Source organism: Furipterus horrens, unplaced genomic scaffold, assembly GCF_987537825.1.
Source record: "Furipterus horrens unplaced genomic scaffold, mFurHor1.1.pri manual_scaffold_11, whole genome shotgun sequence".
NCBI lineage: Eukaryota > Metazoa > Chordata > Mammalia > Chiroptera > Furipteridae > Furipterus > Furipterus horrens.
The window spans coordinates 74783143-74809702 of NW_028327181.1; the positions used below are offsets into that span (position 1 = coordinate 74783143).

General features: G+C 56.6%; 1 protein-coding gene across 7 annotated transcripts in view; it reads right to left on the minus strand.

Moving 5' to 3' along the window:
- Window positions 1-1697: 1697 nt before the first annotated feature.
- Window positions 1698-26560, minus strand: part of CACNA1G (calcium voltage-gated channel subunit alpha1 G) — a 61329-nt gene continuing 36466 nt past the window's right edge. For 2 of the 7 annotated variants that reach the window (XM_090291472.1, XM_090291471.1), the window contains 20 exons: window positions 25777-25877; window positions 25431-25554; window positions 23609-23677; window positions 23311-23495; window positions 22295-22421; window positions 20591-20716; window positions 19947-20036; window positions 19239-19452; window positions 12085-12236; window positions 11248-11357; window positions 10472-10605; window positions 10097-10167; window positions 9889-9967; window positions 9677-9798; window positions 9000-9344; window positions 8225-8368; window positions 6231-6365; window positions 4317-4494; window positions 3848-4017; window positions 1698-2764 (listed from right to left, as the gene is read on the minus strand). In XM_090291472.1, the coding sequence (XP_090147598.1) occupies window positions 2030-2764; window positions 3848-4017; window positions 4317-4494; window positions 6231-6365; window positions 8225-8368; window positions 9000-9344; window positions 9677-9798; window positions 9889-9967; window positions 10097-10167; window positions 10472-10605; window positions 11248-11357; window positions 12085-12236; window positions 19239-19452; window positions 19947-20036; window positions 20591-20716; window positions 22295-22421; window positions 23311-23495; window positions 23609-23677; window positions 25431-25554; window positions 25777-25877 (3411 nt within the window). In that variant the 3' untranslated portion in view covers window positions 1698-2029. Of the gene's footprint in view, window positions 2765-3847; window positions 4018-4316; window positions 4495-6230; window positions 6366-8224; window positions 8369-8999; window positions 9345-9676; window positions 9799-9888; window positions 9968-10096; window positions 10168-10471; window positions 10606-11247; window positions 11358-12084; window positions 12237-17313; window positions 17368-19238; window positions 19453-19946; window positions 20037-20590; window positions 20717-22294; window positions 22422-23310; window positions 23496-23608; window positions 23678-25430; window positions 25555-25776; window positions 25878-26560 lie in introns of all 7 variants that reach the window. The other 5 variants (XM_090291476.1, XM_090291474.1, XM_090291470.1 and 2 more) reach the window with 4 other exon arrangements.

The window sequence follows — 26560 nt, forward strand, 5'->3', positions numbered from 1 at the left end:
AGTCCCAGTTCAGCAGGCAACTGTGAGTGAGGGCTGCCAGCTGCTGGTGAGGTTTCAAGAATCCTAGGGTTCGAAGGTGCTAGGCATGTCCAGGGGAGTGGGTTTGGGGTGGATGTTTGTTGGGGGCTGGCAGGGAACAGGCTGGTTGAGCCTGTGGCATCATCTTTTGGCACCAGGGTTTTCAGAGAAGAGAATGTTGCCCCTGGTCACACCAGAAAGGAGGTTCTGGGCCACACTGTTAGCCCCTCAACCTCTCCCCTTCTTCCTTTCCCTCCTGTACCTCCCTCCCTCTTCAGGGCTGGCTCCCACAGGCCAGGCAAGAGCAGGCCATGTGAAACACCTTGCAGGTACTCATTCATCACTCACCCAGGGGGTTAGCTCCCCATTCAGCAACTTGACTTCCCGACCCTACCAATTCCACTGGGAGGTCACTTCTGGGTACCTGGCCCTGGCCCCTTGATCTTGGGAGGCAGCAGCCTGCTGTTTACACAGCTTAATCCCATTGCCTGCCCTCATGGGCCAGTGCAAGCAAGTGCTGGTCAGCACTGTCCCTCCCCTCCCCGCCCCAAAGTGGGATGCTGAAGCCCAGACAGCTCAGGTCACCCCTGCTGAAGCCTGGGGAAAAAAAAACCCAGAAACACACCAACCCACGGATCTGATTTCAGCAGCTGAGGCTGCCTCTCCCAGCCTCAGTTGGCCCCATTAACCAAAACAGCTTCATTATGCCAATTTCCAGCTTTCTATGTGCGGCTGATGGCTGTCAGCAGAAATAAGAGTTAATCTGGAATTACATTCACAGAGCTGCCTGGCTCAGAGGAAGCGATAAAGCTTGGTAGAAGCCGAAGCAGATCATATCTGCCTAGGCTTCCTCCTCAAAGAGGGGCTTCTCCCCTCCTCCCTTGCTCCTGGGAGGTGAGACTGAAAGGCTGCAGCCCTCCTGGGGGAGGCATTTGGGCTCTTCCCTTCAGACACAGACACACGGACACACACACACTCACTCATATACACACATACACTCAATCATACACTCACTCCTATAGGCACACACATCCATTCATACACTCACACACACACACATCCATTCATATACACACACTCATACACTCATTTACACACACTTACACATGCACTTATACATACACACACTCATATAGGCACATACACGTATCCATTCATTCACACTAACACACACACTCATATACACACACCCACTCATACACATACAAACTTACATACACACACACCCCATCTCCAGGAATCTCTCTCCAATGCCACTTGGAACTGCCTAACTGTCCCTTGTGCTTTTACTCTGGACCGTGATTAACTTTATTTTGGAAAATTACTTTATTATATAGATATAGATATGTATGTAGGTATATATAAAAAGGTTCCATTTCATTTGTAAAATCTTATTTTTTTCTTTTTCTCTTTTTCTTTTCCTACAGAAAATGATGATGAGGTTCAAGGAGAAAATAAGTTACATTACAGTTTCCAAAATGGTTCTCGCTCTCCGCTGAAGATGGGCCACCGTCAGGGCTGTAACGCGCGCGCGGTCCCAGCTTGTGCTTTGCAAGAAGAGGGAATATAACTAGACTGGTGATTTTAGGTTAAAATAGCCAAGAGACAGACGCCTTCGCCTCAAAAATATTCTGAGACACATAAAAGTAGAAGGAAACAAAGTCTCTTCAGTCACAAAATGTCGTACATCCCGCATATACTAGATTCAATTAATTTAATAAAATAGAATATACATAGATTCTGCACAAACGTATTGCTTTCTCCCAACAGCTCCTGGTGTCGGGAACCTCAGCACCACTGGGCCTCTCTCTTTCTACCTGGAGCCAGGATGGTCCCGGCTGCTGCTTCCAACTCTCGGGAAATCTTGTGTTGGCCAGTGCCCAGTGCCACTGAGGCAGGGAGGAGCCCCTCCTGGGTCTCTGCATGGACCTTGTGTCAGGAATATAGCCCAGGAGGAGGAGCTAGGATTGGCACCCAGTGGAGAAAGGTGGGTGGGAGAGTGGGGCAGGACTCAGGGGTCCAGCTCTGCTGGGTCAGGGGGTAAACCAGAGATCCCCAGCATGTCTTTCTTCGGGGAGGGCGAGGCAGCCATGCTGTCAGGGGGACCAGAGGCCGAGAGATCCTTGGAGTCACTGGATGGAGCTCTCCGCCGGAGGCAAATGCCAGGGCTGGGCGGGGGCCGAGCGCCCTGGCTCTCTTGGGGGTCTATAGAGATACTGGGTGGACTGAGTTTTTTCTTGGGCCGACTCCCTGGTCCCCCAAGAGGCTGCCCCTCAAGGCCAGAAGGGTCGGGGCCCAGGTGGGCTTGGGAGCCGCTGTCCAGGCAGCTGACAGCAATGGAGTGCCTCCTCTGCTCCTCCAGCCAGGATGCAGGCCGGCGCGGGCAGCTCTGGGCCTCCACACTGTAGCACTTCTTCAGGTCCCGCAGGGACGAGGGGTCCTCCTGGCTGCCCACCGGCAGGAGGTCTCCTGAGACCCAGCTCAGCTCCGTGTCCAGCTCTAAGCTGCTCCTGGTCTCTGGCGGACTTTTGCCCCAGGTGGGTTCTAGGCCTGGGCAGGGGACTGGCAGGTGCGTGTGCTTCGAGATCTTGCTCTGGCTGTGGGGATGCTGCTGCCCTGGGGTGCTCAAACAGCCCCAGAAGGAGGAGGTCCGGGCCAGAGGCGAGGAGGGCCCACTCACCTCTGACAGCAGGTCCTCCCTGCTGCCAAGGCCCTGCACATCCAGGGAATCGGTCCGTATTGCTGCCTGTATAGGGTTGGGGGAAGGCTCAGCTTGGGGGCTTCCTCCCCCCCCATGAACTGTCCCACCACTCAAGCCAGGTAGCCCTCTCCTCCCCCTCCAGGGAGCTGCAGGACCACCCTAAGAAGGGGTACTAGTATAGGCTCTTGTTAGGAGATTGGGGCCAAGTGCACTCTATTCTCTAGCCTCCCCCATCTCCCCAAGCCTGCAATTCCCAGCCCTTGGGACACAAGAAAGCACTGGCTCCTTCATGTCTCCCTGCCTCTGCCTAGGCTCCTTGGCCTTAAGCACCCTCAACTTTATGGGCTCGTGCCCTCTGTGGTATCATGCTGGGAATCTCGACCCTCAAATACAAGGGACCTTTTCTTCTTCCTCTGTGCCTTTATGCACCGGGTGCATGAACATCCCAGAACTGTGACCCATCACTTCAAGCTCTGACAGGTGTATGTCTGCTATCAGACCCTGAGCTCTGGAGGGCAGGGGCTGGCTCGTTTGTCTCTGTCCCCAGGGCGTGGCATACATAGGGTGCTCAGTGAATATTTGCAGAATGGATGAGGACAGTGCCTGTTCCTCCAAATGGGTAGGATTGAGCAGATCCTCGCATGGTCATGCTCACACATAAGGGCACACACAGCATGGGCTGTGGACTTGTCATTGGGGGACAGAGAAGCCTCACTTGGCTACAGGAGCCTCTACTCTGTGCCCCTGGGGTGTGGGCTCCTGGAAGGTGAGCACCTAAAATGTGCCTCATGCCTCTTAGCGAGGTCTAGGCATACAGAGGATAAGGATGCAGCTCTGGGTTGAGGAAGTGGAGTCAGAGACCTGGGCTCTGTCTCTAATCTGTCAAGTGTCCCTGGGCAAACTTAGCCCCCTTTGGTCTCCAGGCCACCTCACTGAAACAAGGGAGGGGTGCAGACTCCAAGAGGGTGCAGACCACTTCTGCTTTGTCTGACATTGTGCCCCTGGTACCTAGACTGGCATATCACTGGCTCATAGTAAATGTTTGCTGGGAGAATGAAAGTGGCAACTAGGATTCCCAGCAGAGAGGCCAGCCCCCAGGCCCATTCCCAGCTCTCCACATCTGCTCACCTGGCGCCTAAGTGGCCTCTGAGCCAAAGGGGAGCGGCCCGGAGGGGGCAGTTTGGGGATGGTGCTCCAGGTGGGAGCGCTGTGGGGTGGGAGCAGATGGGGTGCGTCTTTGGGAAGCTGCAGGATATAGTTGGTGTCTGCTGGTTGGGAGTGAACAGACAAGACAGAGCCTGTGGGGGGAGCAGGGAGGAGAAGGAGGAAAGAGAAGAGCTGGAAGGTCAATCAGTCTGGCTCTCACCTGAGTCCCCTCCCTTCCTCTCTCCCTCCCCAGTCAGGGCCTCCACCCTTACCACAGAACCCTCACCCTGGTTGGAAAGCCACCTCCCTCAGGCAGGGGCTGGGTGCCTCCTTTCAGACTGGGGGCGCTCCTCAGAAGTAGGAGAGACCTCTTTTGCTGCCTCAGTTTTCCCCCAGGTCAGGACTGAGGTCCCCAGGGTGAGCCAAGCTGACCTGCCCCCAGTTCTGGTACCTGACTGAGCTTTGGGGAGTCCCCAGCCCCTGTGTCCCAGGGGTGCCTCAGCAGCGCTTCCATCCCGGCACATGTAGCTGTCGTTGGGCAGAGAGTGCGTTCGGCTGACCCCAGACTTCCGCACAGTTAGCAGGTCTGGTCCCAGCATGACAGGCACCTCCCCTGGGTGGGGAACCATCTGCAAAAGAAACGGGAGAGAGGCGGGAGGAAGAGGGGACATCCAGATTGGGTAACTGAGGCAGAGCTGGACAACAGAAACCTAAAGCCCCCCTCCGCCACCACCCAAGGTCCTGGCCCCCGTCCCCTTCTTGGACAAGGTGGTGATGGGATGAGAGTGTTCAGGCAGAAGGGGGCAGACACACGGAGGAGGCCTCCACACATGGGGAGGAAGGAGGAGGGAGGAGGCCCTGCCCCCAGAAAACCATTCACACTGCAAACCTTGGAGCCTCCCCATGGGGATGGTGGAGGGGTGAGGAGGTGTCCAGGGGAGGGAGAGCAGCCCCCAGCCCCCAGCCCTGCAGGTGGTTCAAGAGCTCATTCTCAGGACCCCAAGGAGAGGGGCTGAAGAACCACATGGGAGGATTGAAAGCTAACGCCCCATGCTGGGGCTGTGGGCATACTAGGGAGTGAGGGAGGACCCTCCCAATGAGCAGGAGACACAGCGGCTGGGGACTCTGCCTGCAGAGAAGAGGATATGTCACCATCCAGTTCTTTAAGGTGGCCTCAGCACCCAGCACTGGGCATGGGCTGAGTTAGGATGGCTGGAATGACAGATGAACACCAGGGGATGTGTCACAGCTGGCTCACACCTGTCTCCCCCTTCCCTTTTAATTACACAATGAGGGAGGGCTGGCTAGTACAGGTGGGGTGGGGTGGGGGGCAAGGCCTGGGAACTGTGGACTCAGGTCCTCCCTTCACAAACAGACTGGGGGTTCAGGTGGGGTTTTTTGAATCTATTTCAAAGAAAGGCAGTCATCCGCCTTTGACCCCAGGCAAAGGGAGACAAGATTTGCTCCTAAGAGATTTTTCTCTCACCCCATCTGTTCCTAGTTATCAGAGAGGCTGTAGGGCCCCCACATCGGCTCTGCCAGCTGAGCACCCCACCAGGCCCGAGAATGGCTGTGTTGAAAGACAGTCTGGATCCTGTCATTCCCCCTCTCAGCCAAGGTTCCACTTCTGTACCCATCCCAAGACCCCTAGGGACCCCCAGCCTGTGGTCAACACAGAGCCCTGCTGTGAGGAAGGGGGCCCCAGTTTCCTCTTAAGTCCCAAGAGAAGGGAGAAAGAAGGGAGGAGGGGGCTGCTCATAGTCAGAAGGGACGAGGAGTTGAACAAGGGTGGAGAAGATGTCAAAACACAAAGAAGCCCCCCAGGATGCAGGGACACACAGGGACAGAGACAAAAGAGACAGAGATGGTCCCCCAGGTAGAGAAAGGCAAGGTGGTGGCAGCAGAGATGTGGCTCTCACCCACTACATGGTGGCGGATGGTGGAGGCGGGGACAGGTGGGCAGGAGGGGTACAGGGAGGGGGAGGGCTGGCGTGCACAGGGCTCCAAACTCAGAGGCTGATTCTGCATCTAGGCAGGCCCCCTGGTCAGCTGCCTGATGCCACCTCTGTTTGGGGCTGGGTCACTCCCGGGTGTCTGGATTAACCCTTTCACAACTACTGCCACTGGGCCCTCCTTGGGGAAGGCCCCACTTTAATTTGATCTAACGTCTTTGTCCACAGTGGGGGACCTGAAAGGCCTAACAAAGCCTGGAGTACTAAGTGCCTGCTAGTTGTGCCTCTGCATGGGTGGGGGGCGGGAGGGGCTGGTGGCAGAGTGAGAGGAGGGGAAGGATCTGGAGCCCTGCAGCCAGCCCAGCCCCTGGGGAGGCCGGGGGGGTGGGGGCAGTGAGGGGCTGTGCATATACATTGCTCTCCGGGGCACTAAGTAAGAGTGTATGAATGTCATCAGGCAAAGAGTCATCCGTCAGAGCTAGAGAGCAGGACGGTTCAGACACAATCTCTGACGTCAGAGACAGAGCCTCCATCTCAGCTAGAGGGATCTAGACAGGGAGAGAGATGATCAGGCATAAGAAACCAGGACAGTGCACACCCTCGCATGTGCACGCATGCACATGCAATGCACACGCACACACACAGAGCCCCTCTTTCCCCTTTTACAAAGCATAGGGAGAAAAGGCCTCCCTTCTCTCTCCCCCCACCCTTTTCCCAAGTAAACTGACAGCTCCTCCCCTCCCCCCACTTCAAACCCCAGTCTGATCAGAGAGGCTGCGGCAGGCACCAAAGAGCCAGAGCAAACACTGACAAAGCAGGAGACACAGAAACATATTCTAAAGATACCCCAGGAACCTAACAGCCCCCTCCCACACCACCACCACCCAGGGAGAGAGTGGGATCGGGGAGGGTGTTCGGCTCATAAAGATACTAGGAAAAGAAAAAGAAAAAAAAAAAAAAAGGAGAAAGGCCAGCAAAGCGCCTCTCTGCTCTCAGCACAGACAGAGCGGCGTAGGGGGTGCTGGGGACAAAGCCGCCAATCTGATGACTCTTTTCTGCCTAGTCTCTCCGCTTCCAAAAGCCTGGCAGGACTTGGCCTGCCCCCAGATTCTGGCTTCTTCCCTCCTGGGCCCTCCTCCGCATCACACCCTATCTCTCCAGCTTGGGTTTGGGGAGATGTGCTCCTCGAGCCAGCCTAAATTGGACACACCTGGGTGGGCCGCCATACCATCTGGCTGTCTCACCTGGGATCTGTAGGGGAACATCAGTGCCTACAGGACCCTGGGGAAGAGGGGGGCCATCCTTCCCAGACAAGCTGGCTGCTCTGATCACTTCTCATCACATCCCCTTTTCTCCCAGCACCTTTCCCCACGAGCCTCCTTCAATATGGGAGACCTCAGGAAGGATTCACGCTCCCTCTTATCGCTCTAGGTCATAGCCCAGTTCAGGCCCCTGTCGCCCTTTTGAGACTGAATCCTACCTGGAGACAGGAACCCTGAAGACAAGGTCCCCTCCCCTGTGAGGACTGACACTTGTAACCTGCTTGTCTGCCCCTTCACCCAACAGGGTCTGTGGAACTCTAGGCTTTTCTATCTCCAATTGATACCTGCTTTCTTGGCTACACTCCAGGTCTACCACAGCCTCTGACCTAGGAGAGGGTGGTTGGGGTGCTCTGGCATGTGAAGGGGGTCAAGGGCAGCCAGACAGTTCACAAGGAGACAAGAGGAGGTCCCAGAGAGCAGACTATCCACATTTAGATAGGGCTGGCGGAGGAAATCATGTGGCACTGTGGGCAGGGGCTGGGCCTCGGGAGGAAGCTGAGTCTTTTGTCACACCAAAGTCCCCAGCATCCACTCCCAGCCAGAGCCCCCTATTCTATCTCAGGACCAGGTCAGAATCCACTGGCTCCTGATAGCACCCTCCATGCCCACACAGAGGACTGGGGGTGGTTGCTGGGTTCAGAGAAGAAGCAGACTGGCCTAAGACATGTCCCTTAATGGGTCCCCTTGCCACCTGCACTATCCCTAGAGGCCTTTCTCCCCTGGATCTGGCACCTCACTTCCTCCACTCCCTAAGGTCACATTGCTGACAGTCTTCTGCTCCATCCTTGTCTTCTCTTTCAGGTTCTTTGTTACTGATGCTCTCTCCAAACCTGGTCTCCACCTATCCTCTCACTCAGAAGTGCAATCTCAGCAACCCTATCTTCCAACTGTGTGTTCCAGAGACTGAGCTCAGGCTGAGCAACACCTACGTGCCTCCTGCCAAGCCCAAAGCTCAACGGAGGCCCTGAGACTGCTCTTTCTCTAGCTGCCCAGTGAGCAGGATACACCCCACCTCCCCAGAAGCAGGCACAGCATGGCACAGCTCGGCAGGGTCAGGGGAGGGGGCACAGCGCGGGCACAGTAACCTGTGGGTCGGAGCCGCCCGGGCTGCTGGCTGGAGGGAAGGCAGAGGGCTGGCCCCATGGGCCTGCCAGCTCGTCCATCAGCTTCAGCTCCCCCTCTAGGGAGCCCTGGATCAGCAGGGATATGGTGTCAAACAGCTGTCTGTCCTGGGAAGGACCAGCCCATAGGGGGAGCCGGAGAGTCAGGGAACAGGGGTCAGAGGGGCAGTGACGGGAAGTGTTGTGGCAGAGGATTGACCAGACACACAGAGGGAGAAAGAGGAGGACACACACACGTGCACACACAACAACAAAGAGACAGGAAAGGCAGGGGGATGGTGGGGAAGGGAGGGTGAGGAAGGAGAGATGGGAGATGGAAGATAAGAGCCCGCAGGGAGAGGGAGAAGGAAAGAGAAGATTGAGGAAAAGGATTGAGAGATGGAATCAGGCAGGTTGAGGGTGGGAAGGAAAGAGGTGTGGTAATTGGGCAAGGGTAAGAAAGAGACAGGAAGGAAACAGAAGACTTAGCCTTGGTCCTAAGAGCCAGGAGGGGAGGCCAGGTCAGGCTGGAGGCTCGGGCTGGATGAGCCAGCGCCGGTGTGGCTGTGGGCAGTGAGTGCGGGCCGCCATCTCTGGGGGTGGGCAGGGGACTGCTGGCCCCTCCACATCCAGGTAGGTGCAGCAGGAAGACCCAGGAGGAGCCCTGTAGGCCAGCGCCACCGCCCACTGAGCCGCGGGCCACCCGCCCCACCTGTCTCTGTCCCCACGCCCCTTATAGCAGCTGTGGGTGTGTGCTCACCGTGGGGTGTTCCAGAGAGTAGCGAGAGGCTGCGCCATCGTGGGTCACAGCATGCGGGGCCCCGGGCTTGGGGCTGTCGGGGCCCTCAACCCCAGGCCAGAGGAAGGGGCTGCCCAGCGGCGAGTGGGGCTGCGGGCTGAGTGTCTTCATCTCGAGCTCCAGCTCGGCCTCCAGCTCGGCCTCCTCCTTGGCCTCCTTGTTGCTCTCCTCCAGGTGCTTCATCAGCACGGCGATAACCACGTTGACTAGCACGAACTGCGCTGTCAGCACGAAGGACACGAAGTAGATGGGGGAGATGACTGTGTTGTAGCAGGTGGACTCCTGGTCGCAGTCCCGGAGGGTGTCCTGGGGGAGGCGGGTGAGAGGGGTGAGGCTGGGAGGACAGCAAGCAAAGCTGTCATGGGCAGTCGGGTCACTGGAGCATTGAAGGGGGAGAAGGAAGGACAGGAGTTGGGAGCTGCAGTGTCCTGGGAGCTGGGGGGCATTAGACACCGGCCTGGGACGTGTGAGTCAGGGCAGGTCTCGGGGAAAGAGAGGTCCAGAGCATTCTGGCATAGGGGATAGAAGAGCACACGCTTTCATTCATATCTTGCCAAGGAATATTGGCTCGAGAAGTAGGGCTGTCTCCTTGGAGCCCAAGCCAGCCCTAGGGGTGCCCCACTGCCGGGAGCTCTCACCTTCATAATGCCATTCCAGTTGTCACCTGTGGAGACGCGGAAGAGGGTCAGGAAAGCCATGCCAAAGTTTCGAAAGGTGGCATGCCGGCCCAGGCCCTCGCAGGGGTGCGTCTCGTCACACTCTGGCAGAGGGGACAGGAGAGAGACCCTTGTTAGACCAGGAGGCTCTAGATCCCAGCTTTGGTTCCTCCACCCTCCCTACCTCAACTCACCCAGGTCTCCAAAGAGCTCCACGCCCAGAGCTGCAAAGATGAAAAACAACAACATGAAGAGAAGTCCCAGGTTCCCCACCTGGAAAAGAGGAAAAGAAATGGAAAAGGTCCATCTGGATCTCCCAGCCAACTTCCCTGAGATCCCCCGCCCCGTTGGAGAGCACCCCACCTCCCCGAGAGGACCCTCCCACCCCCGCCTCCCAGCTACCTGGGGCAGGGCCTGCATCACTGTGTCCAGCAGCGCCCGCATGCCCACAGCCATCTTCAGCAGCTTTAGCACTGCAGAAAGGACAAAGTCGTGAGCTGGCCCCTCTGGGTCCCAGGTCACATAGCTGGTGGGGCCGGGGCCAGGGCCAGGGCCAGGGTGGGTAGGGTGGCCAGCCCCAGCCAGCCAGCTGCCACAGCTCCACTGCCACCCTCAGCCCAGCCTCGAATCTTCCCATTTGGCAGAGGCTGAGAAAGACCCACATAAATCCATAACCACCCAGTCCCTGGCCAGCCGCCGAACTGACCCTTGCTGTCTCCCCCCAGGGCCAGTCGCCCTGGGAGGGGGAGTGTGGCGGGCAGGCAGCTCGGCACTGACCTCGGGCGATGCGCAGCACCCTCATGATGCGGATGATGGTGGGGTTGATGGGCAGTGAGGCGTTGACCTCGATCTCCTCCAGCGTGATGCCCATGATGGACAGCAGCACAATGGCCAGGTCCAGCTGGTTCCACCTGGAAAGCCCAGAACATAAACCCCTGAGTGGGGCTGGGGGCCACTGAGGAGGAGGAGGAGGTAGTTTAGGCTGCAGAAAGGAGTGGGGAGGTCAGCTAGTCCAACCTCTCTCTCCAGCAGAGAAGGCTTGACTTGTCCACGGTCACTTAGCCAGTTGGTGGCACAGGCAGAGCTACTACTTTAGCTTGAGGAGGGCCTCTGCTTTTCATCATTTGTTTGCTCTTTTACTTAGCACTTGTATGGTGTTTGCTATGTGTCAAGCACTGTGTTAAGGGCTTTACAAATAGGAACTCTTTACATATGAGAAAACTGAGGCACAGAGACATTAAGTAACTTACCCAAGGCCACCAGTTTCTAAGTGGCGGAGCCAGAATTCAAATCTGGTTCAGGCAGCCTGGCTCCAACCTCTTTTCTCTTAAGCCCCAGTCCAGGCCACGTTGACTTCTAGCTGCCAGTGTCCCCAGGCCCTGCCTTATCAAGTTCCCTTCCCTCTCTCCCATCTCTCAGGCCCTGGATGTTACATAGCCCACCCTGCTATCACCCCTTGGTAGGTTCTAGAGCAGAGGCTGAACCTCAGGAGGCAAGACATGTCTTCAGGCATTAGATTCTCCCCTAGTCCCACATGCCCCCTCTTCTGTTACCTGTCCTGGAAGAACCGACGGAAGCCAAAGGCCACAAGTTTGAAAACCGACTCTAAGACGAAGATGATGGTGAAGATATAATTGCAGATCTTCAGAGCCTCGTCCAGGATCTGGCAGGGATGGGGCATGGTGGGTAAGGCCAGGGATTACATCTGGCCCCCACATCATACCTCCCAGGCCTGGGAGAGAGGGGGAGCCTAAGAGGACCTTTCTTCTCTGTTCCTGCCCTGATGGCTGACCACTGGCTACTACTCTAGGCTAGACCATATCTTCAGTCACATGCATAATCCAAATTTTGTGCTAAAGGACCTCTCTCCCTGAGGGATGGTGAGGCCACATGACGAACGTGCTGGAAGGCACAGAGCGCAAGAGCTGGGAGGGGCCTGGTGCATTACCAATTCAATGTCCCTATTTTATAGATGGGAAAACTGAGGCCTGGAAGGAGGCTGATGGAGGCTGACTTGAGAAGTGGCAAGATCATTGGTGAGTTTTGGAGCTGGACATTCACAAGAATCTACCATCCAGAAGGGTTAGCACCAGTCTGCTTTCTTTACCCTCCAAGGTCCAGAGCCCACCACAGGGTAGGCATTCAATAAGAACATGCTAGTAAAGAAACCAGGTCCTCTACTTTCAAGCTGTGTGACCTTGGTCAAGTCAACTAACCTCTCTGAGGTTCAGTGTCCTCATCTATGAAACCAAGATGAGACCCATTTCTAAAGGTAGGGAAAGGGGTACAGGAGCCACCCATGCACAGTGCCCAGCTCAGGCTGGGCTGGCCTCACTCTTGTGGCCCCACAGCCATAGGCAGGGCCCACATGGTCGGTCACTCACTCTTACCTGGGGCTGCTGGTAGTGCTCCATGGCCATGGTGACCACGTTCAGCCCAATGACTCCCGTAATGAAGAGATCCAGGTAGTGGCTAGTGCATAAGTGGTGGACGAGCAGCCGGAAGCGAGAGTAGTCCGAGTAGTAGGGTTTGCACTGGGCTTCTGGTGGGGCGGGGAGGAGAGCGGAGCAGCCATCGGGCCCTGGCCCCTGTGCCCCCTCCACCCACAGTCCCTCATAGCCACCAGCCTCTAACGCTTGAGCCGAAACATTCCAGTATCATTAGCACCCTCGTTGCCCATTTACTTCCTTTTGGGGGGATGTCGCCCCTCCAAGCATCTGTTCTACTGGCTACCGTTGGGTGCAGAAGAGGTCAGGACATGCAGAGCTCCGCACCCACATTAGACACCAGGTGAGCCCCCACCCTGAGGCCGCCTCCAAAATCCATCAGCCCCTCATAATGCCCTTGACTCGGTGTTCTGCAGCCAGGCCAGATCAATAAAATGAAAAACAACCGGTCTTATCAGGCTCAGAGGAAACTCCATCAACAGAGAGGCGAAGGCTCTTGCTCCTTCACCAAGCTCAGCCCTTGAGGGTAGCGGAGGAGATTACATAGAGCTGGGATTTGGAGATAAAACCAGAGATTGAAAATTGAACATCTTGGCAGTCTGCACTGATCCCCTCTGAGAACCTCCGGGGGTGGGGGGAGAGCCTGCATCTCCTGCACCCTCATGTGAGGGAGGGCAGAGGGGAGGCCACCAGGCTCTGCTCTGTCCCAGACTCATCTGGGAGGGCCCCGCTTGAAGGACTCACCCAGTTTCTAATGCAATGCCCAGCCTGCTTCTGGGTGTCAGGGCAGCGTTAGACTGCAGGCTGGGCTGAAAGCACTGTCTGAGATCTGTCAGAGGCATAATATTTCTCTTGTAATTAGTGCATTACTTGGTTACAAAAATCATGGTGCCAGAAAGTTGGCCTGCTAAGCAGGCAGAACACATCTGAGAACAAGAGATTGCAGGAGGCCCCTCCTCCAGGTGCTGAGGAAAGGCCAGGCCAAGTTGGGGATACATGTCATCCAGGGGTGGTTGGCAGATTGGTCTCCCAGGCAGCCAGAAAGAAAGAAGAGGCTCCCCACGGGAGGCCTGGGCAGCCTCAGGTCCCAGACAGCCCTTCCTCCTCAGGAAGTCTAGGGCGAAAGCCAGCTAGCACACGCTGCAGCCTCTGAGGCCTGTGCCGAGGTGGCTGGCTCAGGGGCGGCAGGAAGCTACGGGCCCAGGCCAGCTCAAATATAATTGTCCTTTCCCATGCAGAGGACTACTGAACAGAGAAGTAAACTGAGGCAGAGAGCGGCCTGGGTGGGCCCCCACCAAAGGCCGAAGGAAGAAGAGTGCCCAAGAGCTGCACGTTCAGCCTCGCCCGATGCCGCCCTCCGGCATCCGCCTTCGGGTGTGGGTAACCAAGAGGCAGCCGATCCAAAATATTCTGGCACACCACAGGGCGTGTTAGTCCGTCCTTTTGCTTTTAGACACTGGCCAGCCAACTGTGGCTTTGTTTGCTCAGACGGCCCTCCTGACCCTCAGGAGGGTAGGAGTGGAGAGGCCTGGCACGGGGGACAGCACGAGGCCATGGGTCATCCACAGTGCGCTCCTGGAGGGTGGACCGGGCGAGGGGGCCTCTTCCTTCCTTCCTTCAGTACCCACAAGAACCAGAGGGCGCTAGTCGCCCACATTGCCTTAGCAGCTGGAACTCTTTTCTCTGCATTAATCTCCATAAGTGCCGAGAGCACCCGATCCCATTATGCTAAAATATGAATGGAGAGTTAACTAAAATGTTTGAATACAATTAGGTTAGAACAAGCAGCTCCTTATTAGCCCCATTATTAGCTGAGACAATGCAGAGGAGAGGTTGGGAGGGTGGCCCCTCTCCCCTCTCACTCCAGTATGACTGTGTAGGCAGCCACGGGCTCAATTAGGCCTCTGCCACCACCTCTGCCTTCCGGCCAGGGACCTCTCCTCCAAGTGGCCCAGAGAGAAAATGGGCACAGGACGACTGAGGTAGGGCATTTGCTCACAACGACTGATCTGGTCCCAGGCCCCTGAGGTCTGTACAAATGCCTTTCCACCCCTGTCCCCCCACCCCCCTGACCCCAGATCAGCAGGTGCTTAGGCTGCTAAAAATCTCCTATTACAGCAGAGGCAGCAGAGGCCCAAAGGGTACCAGGGCCAATCTGATCAGGACCTCCTCGGCCAACCCTTTTGTTATACAAAGGAAGAGAACAAGGCCAGCAAAAAGTGAGTCGTCCATAAACTGCAAGGCAGTGATAGAGCCAGGACCTAGCTCCCAGCTCGAGTCCCAGGTCAGGTTAGACACAGAGTCTTGGGACTTCGGCCAGAGGGGGTCCTTGAAGAGTTTTCCCAAAGGCCCTTGCTGTCGGGCTCTGGATGATCCCGGCCCCTTGACCTTGGTTTTATAGACAGCACTTGGGCTCACAGCAGAACTTGAGATCACTGCCCCTGCCCCACACTCAGAGGGAGGAACCTTAGGCAGACTGAACCAGTGGTCACTGGCCTATTTGCAGCCCTGTCCCCATCTCCCTCCCTCCCAATGGTATGAACTGCTTTAGGCAGAGAAAATACCTGAGTCAGACAGTGGGGAGAAAGGCACCCCAGGACTGCCCAGTCCCCAGTCATGGGCAAGAACACAGGAGAAGTGCAGGAAGGGTGTGAGGCTGTGAGTGAGGGCAGCAGGCACAGTGAGTTAGTAGAGGTCATTGGGAGCCCAAGGCCCAGCCAGGGCAGAGGGTTTGCAAAGGAGAGTGCCAGGGAGTGGGTGGAAGGCAGAGACACAGGCCCCCACAGCAGAGGCCACCCCATCAGCTGCCACGGCCAAGCCTGGTCACTGGATTCCAGCGGAAAAAGGGAAGGCAAGTGGGGGCAGCTGTCACACACAGGTGGCAGTGAGAGTGGAGCTGGTGCTGAGGTCCAAGCGGTCACTTGGGCTAACCTGATTGCTTGGGCTGGACCCAGGTGTCCAGACAGGCGCATTCCCCTGATAACCAAAGCTTTTTCCCTTCTGCCTCTCCCTGGGGTCTGGCCAACCCCCTCCCGCTGGGCGCAGCACTGGGTGGGTGGGCACAGTACTAGCCGAAAGGTTGTGGTCCATGTTTGATTCCTGCAGCCCCAGACTAGAGGGTGTGACTTCATCCCCATGGCACACTTGGATAGGCCATGGCAGCAGCATCGCCAGCCTCAGGGAACCGATTGGAAATGCAAATGTTTGCCTCCTACCCGTCCATGCCATGAGAATTTGTGGGTGGGGCTCAGGAATCTGTGTATTAATATGTTCGCTGGGTAATTCTTACACACACAGAGGTTTGAAAAACTCTGGTATAGACCACAAAGGACATCAGACTGGGGGAGGAGGGATATGGGATGATCTGAACCCCTCTTTGGGGTCTCCGAGGGCTCATTATCAGCTGGAAAAGTAATACACACTATTTGTAATCAGCATACATGCCTGCATATGCCAACAGGAGCATGGCAGAATGTCCCTATAATGGGGGTACAGCGTGAGACTGACAAGAGTGTTTAGCATCAGGTAGGTGTGTTGGGAGTTCTTAGGAGCCATGAGAGTCTGTATGTGTTGGTTCATGGTGGAGAAGCTTCTGTGGCCCAGCTCTATGCTAGGGTGGTGTTTTGGGGTGAATGTGTATGTGTGGACACCTGTCTACAGGCCAGGTGAACCCATAATGGAACAGCTGCAGGCCACTTCCTCCCACCTTCTCCTCACCCACTAACACATCAGGAGTTTGCAGTACAAGCTGATGCAGAGACGTGCGACCTGAGCAATTCAGACACAAACCAGTTGGAGATGCCTGAGCCCCCAAGGGACGGTCTCTCAATGCCAAACTCCAGAGTCACACTATGGGGACAGCAGACATCTATCCACCTAGGGACTCAGGGATGACCTCCAAAATGGTGGCTCCAGGGATCCCACTTGGGTGGGTCCTTGAGCCCCCACAGATCAGAGAGCCCACCGTCCACAGGGCAGGCAGTGTCTGCGGGAGTCTAGCTTCTGTGTGAGTGTGGAATAGTGAAGGAAGTTACTGCTCCGTGGTCCCCAGCCTGGACCCCCATACCCACGGCAGCCTGAGAAGGCAGCTATGTGGGTGGTTTTAAGTTCTTTTCAATATTTCTAAAAGCCTAAAAGAAATCGTACGTATACCTGTCTTAAGATCCCACAGATGAATTTAATGGCAAAATGGTCTTTTTTTTTTTGCCATCATTCAGTGTGAAAACTTCTGCAGCTCAGAAGCTCTGATTAGCAATTACATGTGTCTTTGATTAGCAAAAACAGTGAAACATAGTCATTATCGAAGTGCTCTCAACTTTAAGGACAGTCTTTTAAAACATGGGGTTTGTTGGCAATAATAAGGGGGGGGGTCCCTGGAGATGAACTGGTTGGGAACCACGGTGTGGAGACATCAGAGGTTGTGAAGAGGCTCCAGAGTCTCATGACCTGAGAACCTCCATCTGGGGGGCGTGTTGGGAGGAGCAGGGGCCTGAGGACCAGGGGAGGGCAGGACCAGGAAGACCAGGACCAGGAAGGCCCTCCCAGACACACAGCTCTAGAAGAGAACAACCCAACTCATCCCAAATCTTTGGTTTTGAGGAGAAGCTTATGGCTCACTCAGGCCTTTGAGCCCCAGTTCCTGCTGTGTGTAGCGATGACGTACCACCGCGATTACTTGACTATTAATGAGTCTGCTCAATTATTCATCATTACATTTTTAAAACAAATCCTTCCCCTCTCTGCTCCGCTCCTCCTGCTCACTTGATCAAAGTCTCCCCTTCAGACAAAAGGAGATGGGAGAGATTTGCAGCTCTAATATCGAACAGTGTGACCTGGGAGAAGGAGTGGGTGTTGGAAGAGGCAGCAGAGGTCTGGGGAGCTCAGGCTTGAGAAGCCTTAGAAGAGAAGGTGGGTCCTTTAAGAGGTGTCTGAGGGAGTAGGGTGCTGAGACTCACACCTGCCATCCAGCACAGCATAGGTCTATAGGATGACACAGAGCCCAGCACCCCAGGGACCCTCACCCCCTTGCCCCAAGAGGATAGAATCAATATTAATGAGCTATGGAGAGGGAGCAAAGAGGATGTCCCTGCACGCAGGAGGCGGGCCTGGGGGCATGCAGGGCCTGACCACCCCAGGGCTGTGCCCTGGAACCCACAACCCAAGACGCAGTACCTGGCGCAGCGCTGGCTGAGCTGCCGGAGGCAATTACATCGTCCAGCATTAGATCTAAAAGAACGAAACATGACATTGGTCACTGGCCGGACCGGGTGGGTTGGGCAGGGCCCCCTCAGCAGCTAACTCCCTCTAGGCTCCAACCCTCACTCTGTCTACGAATGGGGTGCGCTGAGCATGGGTGGCTAGTCATGTGTGTTCAGCCCTGAGCTCGGAACACAGAGCACTTGAGGAAGACAATTCAGCCAACTCGTCAGGGTCACAGGGGCAGGGAGTCGGAGGCACAGGGAGGGGAAGGCAGCCTGTCATCAGAACAGATGTCCACTCCTGGCCGTGCCTTGGCCTCAGCAGCACCTGAGAGGACTGCAGACCCCAGAAGGGGCGCCAGCTGGTCAGGCAGGACCACAAGTGCTCCTGCCAAAAGAATTCCATCTGCAGATGCCCTGCAGAGACAGCAGACTGCAAGGAAGAGCGGGTGGCTGGAGCAGGGGTGGGAGCATGGCTGTCAGTGGTGACACAATGGCTCAGCTTCAGACATCCACAGAGAGAGCCAAGATGGGACCCCTACCCCAGAGCCGAGCGGAACGACTTGGGGCACAGGTATTGAGGATGTGGGACATGGACAACCGCACCACCTGCTGTTGCCCAGTGACCTCAGCCCCTGCTCTGAGCAGCCCCGCCCTCCTCCTCACAGGGCACATTGACTCTGTCCCACCCTCACCCACTCCCGCATCCTATCCCTGCACTCCAGGTGGCCCTCACAGGCAGCAGGAGCTAGAGCAGGGGCAGTGGGGGGAGGGGCACCGCAGCCCCTCACCCATTTGGTGGTACTCACATGTTAACAAACCAAAGAGAGCTCAAGGCACTGCATACATCTTATCGGCGTAATGAAGACGGTTTGTGAAAAGGTGGAGAGAGGAAGGGAAACCCGCAGACCCAACAGAGACAGACACACAAAGGCTTAGAGAAACCCACACATAAAGACACGTAGAGAAACGTGGGCAGTGACAGAAAAAAGAATCATGAAGATTATTGAGTACCAGATAGACAGACAGACAGGAGCCCCGAAGACAGGGAGATAGGTGCAGCTGCACCTGGAGACACCAAGGAACAAAGGGGCTCCTGCACCTGTCACGTCTCTTCCATCCTTCCTGTAATCTGTGTGTCTTTTCGATTAGTCTCGACCCACCCATGGCAGAAGAGTGTGGGGAGGGCTGGGATGGGGGCCTTACCCAGGCAAGGCCAAGAAATATTGGAACTCACAGGTGAGGGGCTGAGGGCTCTAAGGTCAGAGTCAAGTGCTTAGAGTTCCTGCGACCTCAGACCTTCTGTGAGCCAGGGAGAGAAATTTTTTTTTTTTTTTTTTAACAGCTTGGCCAAAAAATGACAGCCAGGAAGTGAGGGAGTTCTCCTGGAGACAGGGAGAGAGAGTGGATCTGGGGTCCTCTCATGCTGCTGTCCCTTTGCATCCTCTGCTGAGACCTTGCTCCGCAGCTACAGACACTAGGCAGGCACAGGTTCGAGATGTTTCCTTGCCAGCCCTGGGCCAGGCAAGGCTGGCACCTGGGCCAGTCCCTGCATCTCTGGACACTGACCCTGGACAGTGGAGCATAATTCTCATCCCATGAGGCTCCTCTGAGAGTCGAGCTGGGAGAGGCTATGCATAAGTCCTCTAGAAACATCTGGGAGTATGATGCTGAGACCTGGGGAGCCCCAAGGGTGGCGGTAGCTCCCCCTCCACCATGGGGCTGCACTGGTCTGCTTCATGCAGTCTCTAAAGGCTGACATGCTCTTGGGGGGGAAGGAGGTGAAGAGGGGGGTGGGAGCATCTTCTCCCTGCCCCCAGCCCCAGCCCCTGACCCCCAACAGTCAGTCGCAAGGCCAAAGTCAAGCACGACTCAGAGAGATGTGGAAAGACTACCGACCAGCCATCTGCTTCTCCTTACTCCTTCTCTTTTTCTCCAGTCTCCGCAGACGTTTCTCCTCCCGCCGCCGGGCCTCCTCCTCCTCCTGGTGCTGCCGACACTTGTGGAAGTTCTCCACGACCACGCCCACGAACATGTTCAGGACAAAGAAGGCCACAATGAGCAGGAACGAGATGAAGTAGAGCAGCATCCAGGGGTTGTGGTTCATGATGGGCTGGCAAGGAGCAGGAAGGACAGGAGGAACCATCAGCACAACGGGTGCTGTCTTAGGTGCTGCCCCATAGCCATGTGGGTTTGGTGTTGGACAGTAGGGAGGGCTGGAGACTATGGCAAAGTGGAGAGTGGCTCTACCCAAAAGGGGCAGCTGCTTCTTTGTTCCTGCTGACTCCTGCCCTGAGGGAATGCAAGTCCAGTGTTCCCAGGTCTTTGGATTTCTCCTGAGCAGGCCCAAGTCTGGATTTTCAGGTGAAATTCATCAATTTTTAAATGTTCACCACTAATTCAAAAAATTTAAACATTTTGCAAAGCCAATAAAACATGCCTGGATTTGGCCCTCAGACTACCAGTTACAAGCCTCTGCCTCTTGGATGGCATTTTCCCAACCTGCCTTGCCCTCTTTCTTTCCAGTATCTGCACCTGTCATGCCTGGAGGTGGCCCATGCTGAGTAACCTCAGCCCAAAGATGGGCCCTCTCCACCTCAGCCCTACCTGCTGGTCCACACCCACGGCATCCAGCCCATCGTACATGATGTCCACCCAGCCGTCCTTGGAGGCCAGCACGAACAGTGACATCAGGGCCTAGGGAGAGGTGGAGAAGGAGAGGAGACCATCTGAAATCTAGGTTGTGTGGCCAAATCACCCACTACCTGTCCTCAAAGCACCTCCCGACAGCAGCTTGGGGGACCCCAGACTTTCAGAGGTCAAGCTGGAGTCACACTCCAGGCCCCCAGAGGGCTCCATAGCTGGTATGAACCCAGAGGAGCTGGGGGAAGGGATCAGACCCTCTGAAATTCAGGAACCAAAACCAGTGTGGGTCAGGGAAACACACCAGCAAAAGTGAGTGAAGTACTTTATTATGTACATCTCCCTGTTTCTGCAAACATGGAGTAAGAAAAGGAATCATTGCGACCATACGCCTGCACTCTGTACCATGCTAAGCAAACATACGCATCATCTCACTGCATCTTTACTATGAGCCTCCAAGGAGACACCACTCTGACCCATTTACCAGTGGATGAAACTGAAGCCCTGGCAAGTCAATTGCCCTGCAGGCATCACTAAGCACCACCGACTTGTATCCTCTCCAGACTCCTTCTACTACTCCCACCTGCACCTCTGAGCCTGGGGCTCACCTGGCCGAGGTTGTCAAAGTTGTACTTGTGTCGGACCCACCGGTAACTGGCTTCGGCACAGTCAGACTTGTTGGTGATGTTCCTGGTGTCCTCGCCCTGGCACACGAAGAACTTCCCTTTGAAGAGCTGGACACACATGTACCCGGAGACAGGAAGATGTGAGCTTCAACCACAGGAAGCCCAGAAGTCCCTGGGCCCACCTCCCCCACAGCAGGCCTGGGGCCTAAGTGTGCCATGCTCTTCCTGGGTGAGGGGGCGCGGCTCAGCCCTGGTATCAGTCAAGTTAGGGAGCCTCCCCTGCAGGGACCCCTTCCTCTGGGTTCCTCGGAGCAGAGTCCAAGAGAAGGGAGGAAAGGTCCCGGGTGAGTACTGAAAATGGGTGGAAGGAGGGCAACAGTCATTTCATTTTCTACAAAGAGCTGGGCCCCTGGTTCTCCAAGTGGAGTCTCTGAACCAGCATCAGCATCATCTGGGAATGTGCTAGAAATACAGTTATCAGACCCACCCCAGACCCACTGAATTAGACAGTCTGGGAGAGAGACCAAGTGATCTGGTTTAATGGTGGGCAAAGTATTTTTCACCCCACTTTACAGATGAGAAAAACTGAAGCTCAGAGAAGTAAATTCACTAACTAAGGTCATAAAACTACAGAAAGCAGGAAGGAGCTGGAACTCAGGTCTGTGTGACTGAAAAGCTCACTTTCATTCCAGAATAGACCAGGCTATGACTGTGAGTGGGAAAGGGATCTGAGGAACAAAAAGGACCAGGGGTCCTGGGCAACTGCTCAGGACAAACCTAAACCCACTGGAAGAGCCTTGCACTGGGCCCATCAATGGTTTCCTCTCCTCACACGAGCAGCCTAGGAAGAGAGGGAAGGGAAGGGGCACTGGGCATGCAGAGAAGCACCACACAGCCTTGGCAGCTGTACCCCAGCCGGGTCCCTGGGGCTGGAGAATTCCAAGAAACCAGGGATAGCCCCTATGCCCTCCCCAGGACAGAGAGGACATCCCAGGAAGTCTAAGGAAAGGAGGGGGGACAGGGGTAGCCACCCAGGAGCTCCCCTGCTGTCCCAACAGCCAGCTGTCTACCCTGCAGCTGAAAGGGCTGGAGCCAGGGGCTTGGGAAGACAGGGGGTGGGGGGTGGGGAGGGTGCTCCCAGAGGCGCCTGCTCAATCCTGCAGGCAGCAGCTCCCGCTCTTTTTCCTCCAAAGCCAAGTTCTCTCCCTGGGCCAGCGGCCAAGTTTCCCCTGCAGCCCCCACTTCCTGCCTCGTCTGGGGTCTGCACCCGCCAGCCTGCCAGCAAGCCGCTAACCTGGCCCAGCTGTCTAGGCCCTGGATCCCCAGGCCTGGCCTGCAGCCCACCCGACTCAAGCGGGGCAGGCAGGGAGGGGATCCCAGAGCAGACGGTGGGCCGGTGCCAGCGTCTGCACTCTGGAGTGCAGTGCATCAGGGGCGTGGAACAGCAGCCTGCAGCTGTCACAGGTCAGAAGCCTCTCTGAGGCTCCTGTCCCCTTCAAGGGCCCTCTTCCGGGCTTCCAGTTTTCTAAAAAGTTGTCCAGGAGGCAAAGGGGCCCAAGGCTGTAGGCCTCAAGGGAAGTGTCCCTGTTTATTCCTTTCTGGAATCAAGGTGGAAGAAGCTCAGGCCAAGAGGAAGAGTCACTCCTCAGACTCTCGCTGACAGCTGGCCCCCAGACCCCCACAAACCTGCACCCCCAGGATGCCAAAGATGATGAAGAAGGCACAACAGATGACCACAATGTTGCCAATGGGCTTCAGCGAGGACATCAGCGTCTCTACCACCAGCTTCAGGCCCTGTGCCCGGCTGATTACCCTGGGGAGGGAAAGGGGTAAGAGGGGCCCACCAGCGCAGACACTCCCCTGTGCCCTGCCCTGCTGTTCTGCTTCCCAGTCTTGGCTCAGTGGCCCCCTGGGCTCTGGTTGAGGGAAGAGGTTGGATTTCCGGGCTGGATGTGTGGAGCAGTCCTTTTATTCTGGGATCCCTGTGTCAGGGATTCCCACCTATGATCTCTCAAAGCAGGAAGCAGATACTCCTACCCCACCCCCACTTACAGGATGTCAAAAGATTACCTGGTGGAGCTAGGTAGGGACTCAGCTTCAGAAAGGTGTTCCCCAGGGACGCAATGCGTTGTGAGGACAGGGACATGCACTTGTGGGGAGGACGCAGGGGGCAGGCAGGGCGGAAAGGGGCGTGGATGGTCCCAGCTAGGGAAGCATCCCTAGTCAATCAGTAGAGTCCCCATCCTCTGACAGTTTTGACTCTGGAAAGGGGATGGGAGGCAACTGCCTCCCTGGGGAGCGGTTCCTGAGAGGGTGGGTCCCCTCTAGATCTGGAAGGTGGCCCCAGAGAAGGACGTGAAGGTAGGGAAAGCTGGGAAAGGAGTCTGTTACTTCACCAGGGAGGGCAGAGAGTCACCCTTGAAGGTGCCGCCCAAGGTGTTGAGGCCCTGCCTATGGCCCGTTGTATTGTGCCCTGCACAAGGCTAGGGCCACAGAGCCCTGCCCAATGTGTCATATGGGCGTGTCACCGAGGGGGGGTGCCCAAGAACAAAAGCTCCTTAGCCCACCATTCAAGCCAAATGATGACAGGGTTCCCTGTGGGGGTTGTGAGCAGGAGGCAGGGGCAGGTGGGGCTCTCGCTGCATCATGGGGGACCTGGTTGTGGAAAGTGTGCCTGCAGAGGATGCCTGGCGTGGGCTCACCTGAGTGGGCGCAGGGTCCGCAGCAGCCGCAGCACCCGCAGCATGCCGAGGATCTTGGTGCCGCTGTCGGAGACCATGGACACCAGGATGTCGATGATGGAGATGAGCACCAGCAGCCCGTCTAGCACGTTCCAGCTGCTGCGCAGGTACGCCTTCTCCCCGAAGCACCAGCCCAGTGCCACCACCTGGGGATGCCTGCCCAGTCACTGCCAGCACCTCCTCCCTGACATCCGCAGCCCTGCCCTCCACTTGTGGCCCATCTTCTCCACCCCAGAAACCAACATGACCCCCTCGTTACCTTCACAGTCATCTCCGCCAGAAAGACTGCGGTGAAGACATAATTGGAGAGGGTCAGGAAGATGCGTTCCTGCAAGAGAAAGCATACAGGTGTTGCCCACCAGGGCCCCCCTCCTTGGGCCAGGTCTGCTCTGCATACAGAAGCCAGGACTTGCTTTCAACATTTGACTCAGAAAAACAATTCCTCCCCTCCCCAACGAAGCAGACAATCTTCTCTCCCCTTGTTCCCCCCCCCCCACATACATATACACACACACACACACAGAGTCCTAGGGGAGCTCACTAGCTCCCCAGCCCTGAACAGAATTGCTCGCTTCCCCAGAGCAGCCTGAAAGGGACATGATCCCACCACAGTGCTGTCACCTGAGCCCCATATCCCAGGCCCTATCACAATTTCTTCTTTCTTAAATCTGGGGCACGATTTAACTTGACCTCCGACGCCCCCTGCATTCTACTCTCCTCCCTGCTCCACGGACTTCCTTTCCTGCTGTGTGCCCCAGAAATGGAGGCACAGACAAAGCTGGGAGCCTGAGGACAGTACTTATGCTGGGCACAGGCTGGGGCAGGAAAGGAAAGAAGGCAGCCCAGTCCCTGACATCTGTGGGCTGACTCCATCGCTGGGTGGCCAAGAGAGTGGTGTCGAGAGCTGAAGAGGTGCAGAGAGAGCAGTGAGAATAGAGAGCAGGGAAAGAGAGAAGCAGGCGCGTGATAGCTAGGGATGGAGGAGCCGAGTGGGGAGACAGGCCGACGGTGGCAGAGAGCTCTGCAGCAGGGCCTTGGGCAGGAGGCATACAAGGGGGCCCGTATGATCGGCTGCCCTTGTTCCATCCCACACAGGCTCAGGGGTGGGAGTCCCCAATGCTGTGCTCCCTCGCCCACCTTTTCCTGGGCTGGCCCTCCCACCCCTCAGAGCTCCCTTCATCCTTACCCTGGCCTGGCTGGAGCCCACCCTAATGCAAACCAGAAGCCGGAGCAGCACTGAAATCTGAACAATGGTGTGGAGGCAATGAGGCGGGGGGAAGAGGGGCCACCTCCAAACAAGTGATGCAAGATGTCACGAGAGGCAGCAGAGCCCCCCACCCCCATCCACCCTTCTTGGACCAGAATCATCGTCAGCGGGGAGGGGCTGAGATGCCAGGCTGGGGAGAGACAGCTCCCAGAGCAGCTGGACCCATCCCAAAGAGGCTAGGCCCCCAGGAGTGTGTCCCGATACTCAGGCCTCTGGTCTCTCTTCTGAGAAGGACTGACGGGTTCAAGCAGAAGTGACCGATGTCTCCCCTAACATCCCTGGAAACCTACTTGTTTGTGACCTGGCGGGACTATAGGAGCCAGGGCAGCTTCTCTCTCCCGCTCTGCATCCCCCATCAGCGCATGGGTCATGGGTGAAATTGACATGCTTTGCCAGGAGCAGGGAAAGCCAGACAGCTCCACCCCGCCAGGGCCAGTCTCGCTGTTCCCATCATCCAACACTCACCGACTCACACAGGGACCTCACAAGGCTCTGGCTCACGAGAACACGCCGTCTGCAAATAGCCGGGGTGCGATGGAGCTCACTTTTCACCCAGGGAAGGAGCAGAGCCCCCTCCCCCAGTTGGGCGGGTGTATCACAGAAGGGACACAGAGACAGGAGAGGGACACCGGAGGCATCTCAGGTGCCAGTTGCAAGGGTGGGAATCAGAAGAACCTAGGCTGAGCCCTGGCTCCCTCCTTCTGTGTCCTCCTGGGTCGGTCTCCTTGCCCCCCACCCCTGGCTCGCTAACCCAGGAGGGGCCTGGCACTGAGCAGGCACTCAACAGCCACTGTGTGTAGTCCCAGGGACTCACAGCGCTGTGCGGGTCGATCTTGGGGCGCTCCATGGCGATGGTGATGCAGTTGAGGAAGATGATGACGAGGACCACGTGGTCGAACATCTTATGCGTGATGATCCGGTGACACAGGAGGCGGAACCTGCTCCAGGACAGAGGCCAAGGCTGAGCAGGAGGCAGGGCAGGGTAGCAGTGAGAGGCATCGCCCCGAGGCCCCTACCCCTCCTGGGCCCTCCCAGCCCGAGGCCCCTCTCTCACACACTCCCACGTCTGGGGACACGTCTAGCATTGCTGGGATGACGCCGCAGGAATAGTTCCCATGAAAAAGAGAGCTTAGGGTACAGGTCAGGGGCCCCCTGCTCACCTTGACTGAGGAGGGAAGATGTAGGCAGACCAAGAGTCGCGCTCCCGGCAGCAGGCAGGGAGCCGGGCCCGGATCCACGCTCTCATCCGCTCCCCTTTGCTCTGTAGAAGGATCATCAGGGGTTGAGTAGGGCCAGGCCTCCAAGTCGCCAACCCCTCACTCTTTCACAGCACCTCCACAGCCCCTACTCCTGTCTACCTTCTCCCAGCCTTCTGCCTCTTCCTGTATTCCTAACCCACCTCCCTCAATGCCCCAACTTGCTCCCTGAGCATCTCTCTCATCCTTCATCTTCCCTCTTCTCCCCTTGCACCCCCTTCCCCCTCACCCAGGCTCTCCAATCTTTTCCTATCTCTCCCTCCAGCCCAGCTCCCACCAGCCCTCCCTTCTTTCCTCCCTGCTGGGCTAGGAAGTGCATCAATTATCAAACGCTGTACCCATCACAGCTGTCCGTTTAAAGGCACACCTGGGGTGAGGAGACACAGGCCCCTTCTCCTCACATGCTAACCTGCTAACCTGCTAACTGGGAGGTCCCACATCCCTGTGACCCATCCCAGGGTTAAAGGTGGTGGCTGGGGTTGGGAAAGGGGTGGTGGGGAAAGATGGGTGAGGTCAAGGCTGTGATGTGGTCTAGATGAGAGAGGGGGACAGAAAAGGGCATCAGTTTGGAGAGATGAGTGATGGGTCTCTCTGAGTCACAGAAGGAGGGCCATGAAAGATTCATACGCATCTGCCCGAAACCGTTCATATCCACCAAGGGCCCCGGAGCCACAGCACCAGGCAAGAG